At 41.1% G+C, this 14,088-nt stretch overlaps 1 protein-coding gene across 4 annotated transcripts; it reads left to right on the forward strand.

Moving 5' to 3' along the window:
- The first annotated feature begins 449 nt into the window (after window positions 1–449).
- On the forward strand, window positions 450–13,589 carry ccm2 (CCM2 scaffold protein). Of its 4 annotated transcripts, none has more exons than XM_071541284.1 (10): window positions 450–832; window positions 4,838–5,014; window positions 6,330–6,413; window positions 6,649–6,832; window positions 7,426–7,562; window positions 8,145–8,280; window positions 8,592–8,649; window positions 8,990–9,125; window positions 10,256–10,394; window positions 12,261–13,589. In XM_071541284.1, the coding sequence occupies exons 1-10, from the start codon at window positions 803–805 to the stop codon at window positions 12,563–12,565; spliced, it is 1,386 nt and encodes a 461-aa protein (XP_071397385.1). In that variant the 5' UTR covers window positions 450–802; the 3' UTR covers window positions 12,566–13,589. The 4 variants fall into 4 exon arrangements, with proteins under 4 accessions (XP_071397385.1, XP_071397397.1, XP_071397404.1 ...); XM_071541293.1 differs by lacking the exon at window positions 450–832 and adding an exon at window positions 3,760–3,905; XM_071541296.1 differs by lacking the exon at window positions 4,838–5,014.
- The last annotated feature ends 499 nt before the right edge of the window (window positions 13,590–14,088 follow it).

Below are 14,088 nucleotides of genomic sequence, written 5' to 3' on the forward strand. Positions count from 1 at the left end.
AATAATATTCTTGTTTTATTTTTTAATAAATTGTGACATGAGCGTCAGTTTTCTGTGATACGTGGAAGGAATTTCAGCTTTGTCTTTTGTCATTCTTTGCTAGCTTCAAAGTGAGTGAAACAGAAAAGATTAGAAAGGTGGCTGTTTGTGGATGATTTTCCACCTTGTTTGATGCCCACTCTGCATCAGAAGGCCATCATTCACAGGTCTTATAGGTCAACTATATGCTAATGAGCCTTTTACTGAATAAATTGATCAATCCTTAATTATAGGTCACAAGTTGATAAGCTATTAATGTTATTATTAGAACAGTACAACTGTGTGTGTGCGCTTTAGGCTGAGATCTCATGTAAAATCACAGTAGTAGCCGCCCATACCCCTCACTTCTTTCGGTAGCTGTTTTGCTGTGCAAAGCATGCTGGACCACTGGACCACAGTTCAACGCCCAAAATGGCGGCAGGATTGAAAAGTTTTGGCTGTTTTGTCTGAGTTTGTTTTCTTTTTAGACTATATCTTTCGCTGTTATAATTGCACTTAAGCATTACCTTTTCGCATTGAAGACACGTAGGTGTTCTTCCCTGTCGCCGAGGAATAATGCTACAGTGGGGATGGCGTTTTGTTATAAGCTCAAATTTGGGCATTACTTTCCTAATGCTAGGCTAGGCTAAGCTAGCAAGCTAACTACTGTCAGATAACTATTACAGCCAGCCTTTGCACAGGTTAGGAGCTTCGCCAGTTATGTCTTGTCTCCTCGATACCCCAACGCAGAACTGAATATGAAGAAGAGGATCCTTACATAGAAATGGAGGATGATGTGAAAAAAGTGAAAAAGGTAAGTTGGGCAAAAAACATGCTAGCCAGTCAGCAAGTTGGCTGGCTAGCATGCTAACGTAGGGTTCACCAACTAGCTAGCCTTTTGCTACGATATCTCTCTTCTTGTCTTGACACAGATTACTGCAAGGTTAGCTAACTAAGTGTAGCTAACAGTAAATTAAGTTTAGCAGGCAGTTATGAAGCATTCGTGGTACTACGGTGATACGTTAACTAACTTGTATTCACTTCATTAAAATAATTAATATAAGCGCTACCAATCGGAAATGAAACACTACAACAGATTGAGCCTAATAGACCAAGCGAGTTATTTCCAATTAAGTTAATCATAATCGACTTTCTGTACACTTTGAGCTTGAATTAATCTTTATTTCTCAGTAATCTACTGCACAACGCCAGTTTGTTAAACTCTTTGCTTTGAACTGCGCTATAATGTGTTCATATGCTATGGATGTCAGTTATTGTAGATATACAAGTGGAAGTTCTTAAGTTAATTGTAATAGTTAGACCAATGTATTATCTTTTGCGAGGTTGTTATTAGAGAGGATTAAGATGGTATGGTGTAGGAAGGGTGGTGCTGCTCTCATAAAGGTAATGAAAGCACATCCAGGCTTCCTGGAGACATACTCTCATTGTAATGGGCAGGCGTGGGTGTTAATAGACTTGTATGCTCACCATCGGCTGTCACAGGCAGCGGTCATCAGTGTCACTCATGGTAGGGGGAGTCAGCACTTCTTCTTAGTTGTGCCAACACGGACGCACGCAAGCACACACACACACACACACACAAACACACACACACAACCTAACTAGCCTGTTCGACATGACAACTGATCTTCCACATTCAGACTCATAGCCGACCATCTCTCTTGGAGACAAGCCTTTATCTTTTCTTCCTATTATGTCTCATGTCTCACATTGTGGAAGGAAGTGCTTTGATTTTTCTTGGAAGGGGAAAGCTATGCTACATTTTCCCTCTGTGCCTCTGGTTGGCTCTGGAGGAGAAAGAAGGGCAGGGCCCACCAAAGCTAGGCGGGATGTGACGTTGACAGTCTCACTGCCTGAACACCATGGCAGGAACTGAGCTGTCTGAGGCTGACATCTAGGCTACAATTAATGTGTGGACATTCTGTTGTTTTTTTCCATATTAAGGACACTGGTGTTAGTTCCCATCTAATGCCTCCTTCTCATGATGGGGAAGGAAATTTGGAAGGAAATTAAGTGATAGTCTAGTGCTTACAAGGTTGTTTGTGGCAAGCAAATACATGTGCCAGCAATGTTAACGTTAAGTTTAAGTTTGTACTGGTGTTGATAAGCCATAGTCTTAAAATATCTAGTCTAAAAGAACTAAGCACTTTTGTCAGGTTGTCTGGTTGTGGCCACAAACTGAAACTTTCTTTTCATGTTTGTTCAGGCTGAGGCCCAGCAGCAGTTCAGCTTTTTGGAAAGTCAAGTCTACTCTGCATGGTGGAGAAAATCATTGTTTTTCCATTCCAGCTTAGCGCTAATAAACACACCTGATGAACAATTTAAAAAAAAAAAATGCTGATTTACCCGTTGCCAATTTTTTCGTTGTTGTGATGATGGTAGAATAAATTTAAAGATTGTACTGTTAAGGACTAGGTGTAGCCCTCACTGTCCAGGGGAGGTGATCAGTGCTGTGTAGGAAGCAGTGTTAGCAGTACATACAGTTCTTGTTTGTTCCACTTGGTGGTGATATTGAATAGCATTTGGCCCAGATGTACATTTGTATTCACTGCATAGAGGGTTGCAATGTTACACATAGGTTCAAGTGTCATCTCAGACCCCTATGATAACATTAGGCCTATACTTTCCCAACTGATGCTCATTTTTAGAGTAGCCTAGGTTTGAGGACTCTGGAAGGCTTAAAAAAAAAAAAAAAAGGCTTAAATTAGTCTTCCTTAAGCTATAGCCTATGACTATTATAATATGGCATTGCTGCTTCACTGTGCATAGCTCATACATAACCAGTGGACTCCTCCAGCCATGATAATATTTGTAGATTTAGATTGTCATTCATACACACCGCTGTTGTTTTACCTTGAAGATAGTTAAAACAAAATCATGAATGGAATTTCCTGTGTTTGCCTGTGCCTTTGTATTAGCAGCACAGGTCCACACTCTCAAAACTCCTGTCCTGGTACGCTTGATCTAGTAATGATTTTTCCAGCCTTCTTCTTGATTGTTACAAAGTTTGTATGTCTCTCTTCAGTTGTCAAACAAGCCATCACCACATGAAGAAGCTAGATCCTCACTTACAGTTCCTTTGAATAAACTACAAGCTCTTTACAAAAGTGGCACTCATTCATTTTGAGGCCATTTACCATGATGCCCATGGGTCACCTGTGGTAGCTGTAGTCTCACATTTCACCAGGAGTGGCCATAAAATGTTAATGCACTTGTCTTCTACAAGAGTCCTGAAGCTGCGAACTGTTAAATAATGCACTGGTCATAGGTTGTGCTATTCTGCATAGTCTAAAGTGTGGGATCATGTATCAGGACTGGAAATCAAGAGAATACCAAATTATAGGCAAGGTATAAAACAGTCTAAGTTGTCTTGCTATGTGCACTATAGTTAAAGTGCAATGCTTTGATACAAGGAATCATCACATCAGAAATTTGATGTTCTGAATTGACCACATTTCATTCTCCCTTCTGGGTGCTTGTATTGCAGTTTGCAAAATGTCATGAGACGTCTGTTGTAGTTTTTCAAGTGTTGCGTACAGTATTCAAAGCATGAACGTTTGTGTCATCACAGGAAGTTGGTGGTTGGCCCCCTTCCTGTTCTTGTGCCTCAGTATAGACAGTCAGAGATGCTTCCCTTCCTTTGTGGGGGTCACGCCCCCCGTGTACACACACAGACTGTGTTTGACCCTGTATGTCACTCACCAGTTGGCAACTGTCACTAAGGCTGTGTGTGAGCGGAGGCAACAGGTGACAAGTGTAGTCAGTGTGAGGGAAGAAACGTCTGTGGCCACGCACAGCCAAGCACCAACTGTGTGCTTGCCGTTGAATAGGCGACTCTTCCAGCGCGAGTGTTCATGGATTACGAGGTAGGATTTTCTGTACCGCTTTGAATCTTGGCACATGTTTGTTATTGTGCATAGGCCTAACATCATGGGTGAAATTAATTTCTCAGAGTCTTTGTTAAACCCACTTCTGAGCTCTCGTATCCAGTGGTTCAGTGTCAAGGGATTGTGTGATTTAATGTTTTTATTGACCATATTATGCAAGGAAAGCATTGAGAAATCGAGTTCTAAAGTAAGTACAGAATTGTAGAAGAGGAAGGAAAATAGATTGTTCTTGAGACATCTGCGGTAGCTGTGGCAGCTCATTCTTTTTGTTGATTTTGATGTCTGCGTGTGATTCTCCATCTTTTACACTGCCTTGGGCCCCCCACCCCACCACCCTCTCACCACCACCATCGCAAATGCAATGTTTTGCAATGTCTTCTGTTAATGCTAATTGTTACATTTAGGCAACACATATTGGGTAACATGGACTGCTGCACATTTGCACTCTGAGGGCCATCTATCTCACTTTGCGGTAGCTGGAGCTACCAGCACAGTCAGGAAAAGCAGGGTCAGCAGAAATTACAAGGCATATACGGTCCACAGTCAACAGCAGTTTGATAGAGTGAAGAGGTTTCTTGTTGGTTTTTCGGGGAGGTTAACCTTGTAGCTGCATTCGATTTGCTTCCTGTTTGGCCAACCCATTGCAATGATGTCATCTGTGTGTTTATAGACATGAACAGAGTCATGTAATGACAAACTAATGATATGCTGTTGCAGAGGATCAGAGACTGCCTATTATTTATGTTTTAGAGAGTCTTATAAACTATGCACACAACCTGGGTCTCAAATGTTCTCTTGAATTTTTGGAATGGGGCTTTGCAAAAAAGCACAGGCTGAAGCTGTTCGACTTCCACACTGACAACCTCTCCAATTTCTCTGAACTCCTCTCTCTCTTCTTCTTTATCCATTAGCCTGGTATCGTGTCTCCGTTCAAGCGTGTCTTCCTGAAAGGAGAGAAGGGGAGGGACAAGAAGGCCCAGGAGAAGGCCACTGAGCGCAGGGCCCTCCACACCTTCTCCCTCTCCCAGCCGGACCACCGCATTGACCCTGACATCCTGCTTAACGACTACATCGAGAAGGAGGTCAAAGTGAGTATGACTAGCAGAGATACAAACCCCTCTACACATAAACTTAAAAAAATAGTAGTAGGTAGGGCTGGGCGATATGGCCAAAAATATTATCACGATATGTTTTTTCATATTGATCGATATCGATATTTATCACGATAAATATTTAATAATAACGATAAGGCTCAATTTACAGTTTTAAGAGTATTCTATTTAGGACAGAACCCTAAAGAACCCACATGGTTAATTATGGTTTATAATTACACTGTTTCCCACAGAATGACAGTGTAACTGTGGCAAATACAAGAGTTGGTTAAGTGGTCGACCTATAGTTTGTTTTTTTAGTTTTTTTATAACCTAAACAAATCCATATAAACCCCTCGCGTGCGACTGGCAGGAGTCCCTACAAAGAGAATTTGGGCAAGGGAAGAGGTGTCACTCCAGTCAAAACAAATAAAAGTTGATGTCTTGTGTTAACTAAAAATTATGTACATTTATTGGTAGGAGACAAAAAAATACAAATTCACTTTAGGCGCCTATGTCTCCTTATCTATTGATTTATTTTATCCAGAGATTATGGCGGAAGTCGCTAGTGAGTGAATTGTCTCGGTTCCTTCCCATTTCTGTGCACTAATCGGGAGTGAGACATCTCAATTCATGTCTCCTATCTTTGCAGCATTACGTTGATACTGAAAAGATAGCTATCTTCTCAACTAGTGACTGTAGCCTATTATTTTCCGCTAGTTTTCCTTAAGTTTTTGTCAGGTTAGTTAACTTCGGATGCGAGGAGTGGTCAGCAATCAGAGCAGGAAAGATGACGTTGCGCAGGCATGCGAGCACTTTGTACGGATTGCATTTACACCTGATAGTTCCAAACACAAGAGAGAGATCGAAAGAGAGTGTGTGTCTTTGGCGACAGTTTCCTCAGTCTCTCGCACTCGGTTTCGCTCCCGCAGTAGCTCACTTTCTCCTGAGTAACGTGCTGCTCCACACCGGTGCTCATTCTGAGTTGCTGTGAGTGGGAGGAGGAGCCGGAGTGGTGTGTCAACCACAGTTTGATCTCTGCTGGCTCAGCGCGTAGTGTTTTTGTAGGTAGAGGAAAACGGACTCTAAAATAACTATATTGAAAATAGATCTCATAAATTTATCATGGTTATCGTGGAAGATTTTTTCGTGATAATAATCAATATCGTTTTATCGCCCAGCCCTAGTAGTAGGTTAATAGAAGAGAATGGATGACACTTATTTCTATGACGTATTAGGTAATATTTTACTATATACATACAACATTTGTTGCTATAGTCGGAGTATTGAGCGCATGTTCTGTCTTGTCCAGTACTTGGGGCAGCTAACATCAGTTCCAGGATATCTGAACCCATCAAGTCGGACAGAGGTCCTGCAACTCATTGACAATGCAAGGGTAAGCATCTGAATAACAGGATTTAACTTGACCATATCTGTCACTGACATATTGTTTTGTTACAATGAATGTTATAGCTATAGCTCAGTCTATCTTAGCAAAGAATACAATTGATGAACTCTTAAATGGTTTATGTAATCTACAGTGAATTTGAATAGGAATTCAAAGTTGACAGATATTATGGCATTTTTCAGTAACATGGATTACTAAACTCTTTCGTCTCACTGTTTCCCAGAAGTCACATCAGTTGGCAGGCCAGCTGACGTCAGAGCAGGATGCAGTGGTGAGCCTGTCTGCGTACAACATCAAGCTTGTGTGGCGCGACGGAGAGGACATCATCCTAAGAGTGCCCATTCACGACATTGCTGCTGTCTCCTACATCAGGGACGACTCGCTGCACCTTGTGGTGCTCAAAACAGGTACCCAGTTTAGCATGAGAGGGGTGCTCACTCTCCCTAAATACTGCCCTAAGTTCCTGTGGGTGTTGAAAAAAGGTTAAGCTGAAGTAAAAAAAATCCAAAACTTTGCAGGATAATAGGTTGCCAAACACAAGCTACTTGAGTCTATGTGACTTTTGATTAGAAAAATACACAAAGCTTATCAGGAGCATTGGACCATTATAACCTTTTTTTTTTCTTTTTTTCTTTTTTTTTTTTCCCCCGTTTTCTCCCAATTTTGTCGTTGCCAATTCCCGATGTGCTCCGCAGTCCCTGTCATTGCGTGACCCCTCTGTCGGCTGGGGAGGGTGTAGACTCCCACGTGTCTCCTCCAATGCATGTGGAGTTGCCAGCCGCTTCTTTTCACTTAACAGCAAGGAGTTTTTCGGGAGAGTGTAACACATGCAGAGGTTCATGCTGTCTCCCCTAGATGTTCCTCGAATCATTGCGCCTACTAATTGAGAAAAATGCATACCCCTACCTGGCAATACAGGTTAATGTAGTGAATGCACATGTGGCTAGAATAGAAAATTGCAGTAATCGAATTTGACACTATGTGTTTTTCTGTTTTTCAGCCCAGGAGTCGGGTGGCTCTCCCTGTCCCAGCTCATGTCCTGATCTCAACAAGTCCCAGACCCTCAGCTCCTTATCAGAGAGTGGAGCTGTACTCGTGGAAGTTTGCTGCCTGCTCGTGCTGGCCGTTGAGAATAAGGTATTTATTTTCATGTAAGGGTACATTCACACCAAGCCTGTTTGCAGCAGTTTGAGAACAATGGCACTCAAACCCGGGTGTGCACCAAATAACTGCACCAAGACCGCCTGAAAATGCTGGTCTTGGTCCTCTTCCAAGCAAACTGAAGTGCTGTTTGTTAGGAGTGAGAATGTAATCCGAACCAACTACAGAGGAAATAACCACAAAACATGCAGTTTTACTGGTATAAGGAGACTGATGATGACATGTAATAGCCATCAGTTGCTCATGTTTGGAATGCCTAGCATAACAAAAGTTTGAAACTATTAATATGCATATTCAGCTATTTCTTCTTACCTGGTATAATGAAGGCCATGAGCTTTCTAAAAGAAATGATATTTAACACTAATTAATATTACCAAAAGTAAAATTGAGACATAGAATTAATAAGTTTAGACACAGCTAGATTGATAAGTGAACACTTCTGGACAAGGCTATTTTCAGTCTTTGCTTTATAAAATGTTTTTTTCAAGGTACCGTCCTGAATTAGCTTTTGCTACATTTTGAGTGCATTGCTAATCACTGCATTTCTTGGTCTTTCAGGCAGCAGCAGAGGAGCTTTGTCTTCTGCTCAGCCAGGTCTTTCAGATTGTTTACACGGAGTCCACCATCGACTTCCTGGACAGAGCCATTTTTGACGGAGCCACTACGCCTACCAGGCACCTTTCCCTATACAGTGGTAAGGAAAAGAACAGATCAGCTGACTCGGAGAATAACAAACTGATTGGTTACTTGGTTGGTTGATTGATTTATTGGTTTGGAAAAGGACCCACCAAATACTTCCCAGGGGAATGGTAATCAATGCAACTTATTAGTGATTGGAACATGTACACAACTTTTCTAAAGTAAATTTAATAAATATGTTTGTAAAATTTTATTTGGTGTAATCTAGTCTAACCAAAGTTGTGAAACTTCAACATCGTATGCAGAGTTGGTTAGTCATCATTACATAGTCTGAACCTGTCAATATGCACATCCCTAATTCTGCAGATGACTCCTCAAGCAAAGTGGACGTTAAGGAGGCCTTTGAAGCAGAGGCCAGCACATTGTAAGTACACAGTCGAGCAGTCCTGCCTTGATGATATCAGAAAGTGGTGAACGTTTCCTGTTACTGTTTGTCACTACTGCCCGAACACCTCACTCTTCAAAATTTGTGTGTCACTTACACTTTACACCATCTGTGCCATGACCAGGCTGACATGGAATCTGCTGACTCATTAACCACTTGCTTATATCCACAAAACTGTTTCTTTTTTTGTTTGTTTTTGTTTTTAGATGGTGGTAGTTCAGTATTGACAAAACCCAGATTTTCCACAGATTGACAGCCAGAAATAGTGTCTGCAGATTATCACAAAGTACAAATCATGAGGTGTGCTTTCTTCTCTCAGTTCATTCCAGGGCTCACTGGAAGCAGGGGGGAACTCTCCATCGGCCTCCACCCCAGCATCGCCTCAGACCAAGACTGCCAGTGAGGGGGAGCTCAGTACCACTGCTGCAGAGCTGCTACAGGACTACATGACCACGGTATGACGCTTCCCTCTCTCACTCTCTCTCTCTTTGCTTGAGACTGTTTTCCAAAAAGTGAGTCAACCGGTATGAAAGAATCATTCTTCACTGGATACATTAATGTAACTTATGTATTGCAGGACTACACCATGGTATATGTGTGTGTGCATACATGTATATATATCCACATATATCCAGAGCCCTGGAAGGACATACATATATCCATATAATATATGGAGAAACTAATCTTCCCTCTGAAAACCAGTTAAAAAATATGAAAAATAAAGTCAATCTGAGTTGATGTGTCCTAGAAAGTGTACTATTCAGAGAAGCATATGCCATTTTGAGTAAAGCAAAACAGATGTCCTATAGTTGGTGTATTACTTGGTCTACAATTAGGTGGACAGTAAAAATATTGGTTTAGACGTTGCCAATCACTAAAGAAACTTATCCACATCTGCATCTCTTCTAATACTGAGAGGGTTAGGAATTCACCTCAGCTGACTGTCAGCTTCACAGAGAGACAATATACTCTAGATTGGTCGCTTAACAAAACACAATAATGAGCAATGGCAACTTTTAAAGAAAAAAATCTAGACTAGATTTTGGCCAGTTGAAACATTATGATTGAAGTTGCATCATATCTGTTGTAGACTTCTAATGCAGCTGCTGAAGTCTTCTGTTACCTTAGCTGGCTAACATCCTATGAATAGAATCTCTATTTCGGCTATTTCTTTCACCGGCACTGGCATCATCTGCCATTTTTTTAAAGCCAGCCCGGTTGCAGATCCTGGTTTTATTTCCTGTTTGTTGGGCTGTAATTTCCAGAAAAGAAAACAGGTTACTAGCTCAGACATTTCAGACATGCACAGTTCAAGGACCCCTTGAAAATCCTCAGTCTTAGCGACATCAGCACATGCCCTTCTGGCAAACATACAAACAAAACAACGAAAGACACAACTTAAAATAAAAACACAAAGACGAGCAATAAAACTGAGCTGAGAAAGTGTCTGTTGCTTAAGGAAACAATATGCTAGCACATAATGGGTTTTTTTCTATCAAGGTACACACAAAGATCAGTCCTATAATTAGTGGCATTGAAGGCAATATTCATTTTTATTTATCTTTTTTTTTCCTTTCCCTCCTAGTTGCGGACCAAGCTGTCATCTCAGGAGATCCAGCAATTTGCTACTCTGCTCCATGAATACCGTAATGGTGCCTCCATCCACGAGTTCTGCATTAATCTGCGACAACTCTACGGGGACAGCAGGAAGTTCCTCCTACTTGGTACAAACCCCTCTTCCTGTCCTCTAGGGATGCACCGATCAGGTTTTCTGGGGCTGATTACGATTTCTTTTTTTAACATCTCTGAAAAACAGTTACTAAGGGCATTAATAGGACGCAGACTATCTGACATCACTGAGCTGTACAGCTGTGTATCATCCGCATAACTGTGGAAGCATAGTTATGCTGTGTTGTGTTGTGTTCTGTGTGTGCCTCTAGTAGGGTCACATACAGGCTAAAAAGAATTGGGCCTAAAATCAAACCTTGGGGCGCACCACATGTAACGCAAACTCCCGATGAGGAGTGCTCACCCAAACAAACAATTTAGTCCTAATTCACTGGGTAAAACATGAACCAATTTAAAACCGTGCCACAAAGACCATCCCATTCATGCAATCTATTTAGGAGGATCACACGGTCTACTGTATCAAAGGCTGCAGTCAGGTCAAGAAGCACCGGAACAGAGAGCTTATTAGCATCAAGATTGACTCTGATATAATTTACGACCATCACATGAGAATTCTCTGTGCCAGATAGGAACTTTTCAAATATGTTGTTTGTATTCAAAAACTCAGTCAGTTGGATGTAGACCAGCATCACGAGTATTTTACTGAGAAACATCAAATTTGAAATTGGCCTGTTCAGAGTAGGCTTTTCATCAAGGGTCATACAAAAGGAATTGTAAGAATAGATTGTTTGAAATGAGTGGTTGACAATATTTAGCACTTCTCCTGACAAACCATTAAACACTTAAAAAGAAGGGGGGGGTAAGATCAAGACTTAGGACTTAGGCTTATTCATGACTTTGTATGACAGATCCTCCTCAACCTTGATGAAGCATTCTAGACTGCCCTCTGGTGGTGATGGAGGATCTGATAAATAACTATTCATCATTCATTTTAGAAGATATGTCAGTCCTGATATTTGGTATCTTGTCTCTGAAGAACGTGGTTAATCTATTACACTAGATGAGGGTATTAACTCACTCTCAATAGCAAGGGTAGAGTTGATCAGCCAATCATTGGTTGAGAATAAAAATCTAGGATTGCTCTGATTGTTAGAAATCAGTCTGATGTAGTATGCTTGCCTGGTAGCGCTAATACTCAGTTTGAAACACTGTCCTTTAAAATGTCATAATGGAGTTGCAGCTTAGTGTTCCTCCGCTTGCGTTCTGCCCTGCGGCCTATCCTTCTAAATCATGCCATCTCCTAATTTTTCCAGGAGGCTATTGGTTTATTAGTGACCTTTTTACTTTTTAGGGGAGCCACAGACTCAGTGGTAGCCCTTAGCTTTGAGCATAAGTTATTTGTCAGTACACACAGGAAGGGAGGGTCAAAAATGGTGTTGGACTATTTTTTAAAAGTAAGATATAATTTTCAGCCTCTTAAGAGTAACAGATAACGTTTTTTTGCTGGCACCAGTATGTGGGCAATTACTAATGTGTAGCTTGTTGACTTCTGATTCTTACTAGGGCTGAACAATTTTGAAAAGATATCTAATTGCGATTATTTTGACTGATATTGCAATTGCGATATGATTTGCGATGTTAGAGGGAATGATCATTTTTACATCATTATTCTCATTTTCATTGAAAAACATGAAAATGATTATAGTGTGATTTTTGTAGGGATCTGTATCAAACAAAGATGTTTTCTTAAGTCTGTAGAATATGATGTGTAGGTCAGGACATCTCTGCAGCACGACAATATTTAATTTAAAATGGTATTTTGACACACATTTCGCCTTTAACAAATATTGCGCCTCCTGCGATTTGAAAATTGCAGTAGGCCATATTGCGATTTCGATAAAATTTTGATTAATTGTTCAGCCCTAATTCTTACCCAGCTAGCTTTCTCCCTCTCCCTGCAGGCCTGCGTCCCTTCATACCAGAGAAGGACAGCCAGCACTTTGAGAATTTCCTTGAGACCATTGGCGTCAAGGACGGCCGAGGCATCATCACAGACAGCTTTGGCCGCTACCGGCGCACGGCTAGCTCCGCTTCTGATTCCACCACCAACGGCAACGGAGCTGCAGGAGGGAGTGTTGACAGTGGGGGATCAGACGGGGGCCAGGAGGCCTCCGAGGGTGATGAATGGGACCGCATGATCACTGATATCAGTAATGACATTGAAGCACTTGGCTGCAGTATGGACCAGGAGGGAGTCACGCCCTGACACGCTGAATAAAGGGAGGTATTTTTGTAAGAGCTGAGGACATTAAATGGCGGCCACTCATCAGGATACTGTTGTGGCCAGTAGGCATGAACTGAATGGATCAGGTGAAGGTGGTCCTTGGCACTGATCTTAGATTAGTTTTAACATTTTGTTTTTCCTCAAATTTTCAAGGGGATGATCCATAGTCGGTGAGCCCTCAAGGATATCTTCAGCCTACTGCCATAAAAACATGAAGTCAACAAATGCGCTTATGCAGACCCTGTAGATGACATGCAATCAGTTTAGGCTATCGTTTATGAAGTTGCTGCATTTCAAAGTCATTCATGGCCTCCGAGAAAATTTTTAAGGTTTGGTTTTGTATTCATTTATTGGCAGTATCTGCCACTGCTGTCAACAATGTAGCGGATAACTCCAGAGTCTTTGAGGGTAATTTAAAAGTTTGTCTTGAATACTTTCAAAGACTGGAGTATTCATCAATGGACTATGTACATGTTATGGAAGTTTAAGACTGAGGCTGTACTGTTTTATGCTTTTGTATTACTATAGGTCAATCAACTTCATCCACCAGGAGAACGTTGTTGTTCTTTATTTACTTCACATTTGTTTGTGCGTTGCTGTGAGAGTGTAACTTTTGGCTATATATATTGTTTCATATGATTTGTGTACCAGTTTGTTTTACACTATCACTTGCTATCAATGTTTACTCATTTATATAGTTTTGCCCTATTCAAACTGACCAAGGAAATGCTGTAAAACTGAAAATTCTCATTCAATTACAGCAATTGAGTGGGCGGGGACAATATTTGACAAAGCCAGTTAGTTAATGGCTGATGGAAAATTTCTATTTTAGGTTTTTGTTTTCATGCAGGTCATCTTGTTGTGTTGTATGACATTACTGTAGATTCCCCATTTATCTGTCATTGTGCCTTTACACTGCAGTACTGCTGCCAAGTGTCTGTCCAGACACAGACATGGAATTATGAACTGTAACTACAGTTGATGAGCAAATCATGGTTATTAAATAACAGCTATTTACAATTATTGTCTGTTGGTGTCATGTAAATTACTAGCATCACTATCATCTTTCTGCAAGATGTGACTATTATCCTTGACACTTGTCTGTTGCATTATCAGTGTTCACTGGCATGAAGTTTGAAGTTAGATTAGCAGAGGTGGATAAATCAGGTTTCTAATCTGTGATCATGATCCCTTCTGAGTGGTCATTTGCTTGGATGCACCTAAGCTGCTTTGAAATTTCAGCCCTGGTTTCATCAAAGCAATCTTGTTGGACGTTGCTGAATACCTTCAAAGTTAGGGATTAGTTTTGTCAGTCTGAGGGACAAGAAACTGGCAGGACAACCAGGACACATTCCATTCTGTAAAGCCATCCCCCGTATGTGCCCTTGCTCACTTGCCTTCACGGATCTACTGTATAATGATTTTTAAACCAAAAGGCACTTTCATGCAGCAAAGTTTCAGATGTGTTGTGGGAAGGGACCAGAGGTATAGGAGTGCATTTACAG

The sequence above is a fragment of the Centroberyx affinis genome, unplaced genomic scaffold (genome assembly GCF_046629955.1).
Source record: "Centroberyx affinis isolate AG114_WGS23_722 - 3 ecotype Tasmania unplaced genomic scaffold, CSIRO-AGI_Caff_v1 ptg000216l_1, whole genome shotgun sequence".
NCBI lineage: Eukaryota > Metazoa > Chordata > Actinopteri > Beryciformes > Berycidae > Centroberyx > Centroberyx affinis.

Bases quoted from the DNA above. Each gene is read 5' to 3' on its own strand.
- ccm2 (XM_071541284.1), top strand. From the start codon at position 803: ATGGAGGATGATGTGAAAAAAGTGAAAAAG. The intron at 6,414-6,648 runs GTAAGCATCTGA...ACTGTTTCCCAG, and splicing joins AACTCATTGACAATGCAAGG to AAGTCACATCAGTTGGCAGG. The intron at 8,281-8,591 runs GTAAGGAAAAGA...CTAATTCTGCAG, and splicing joins GCACCTTTCCCTATACAGTG to ATGACTCCTCAAGCAAAGTG.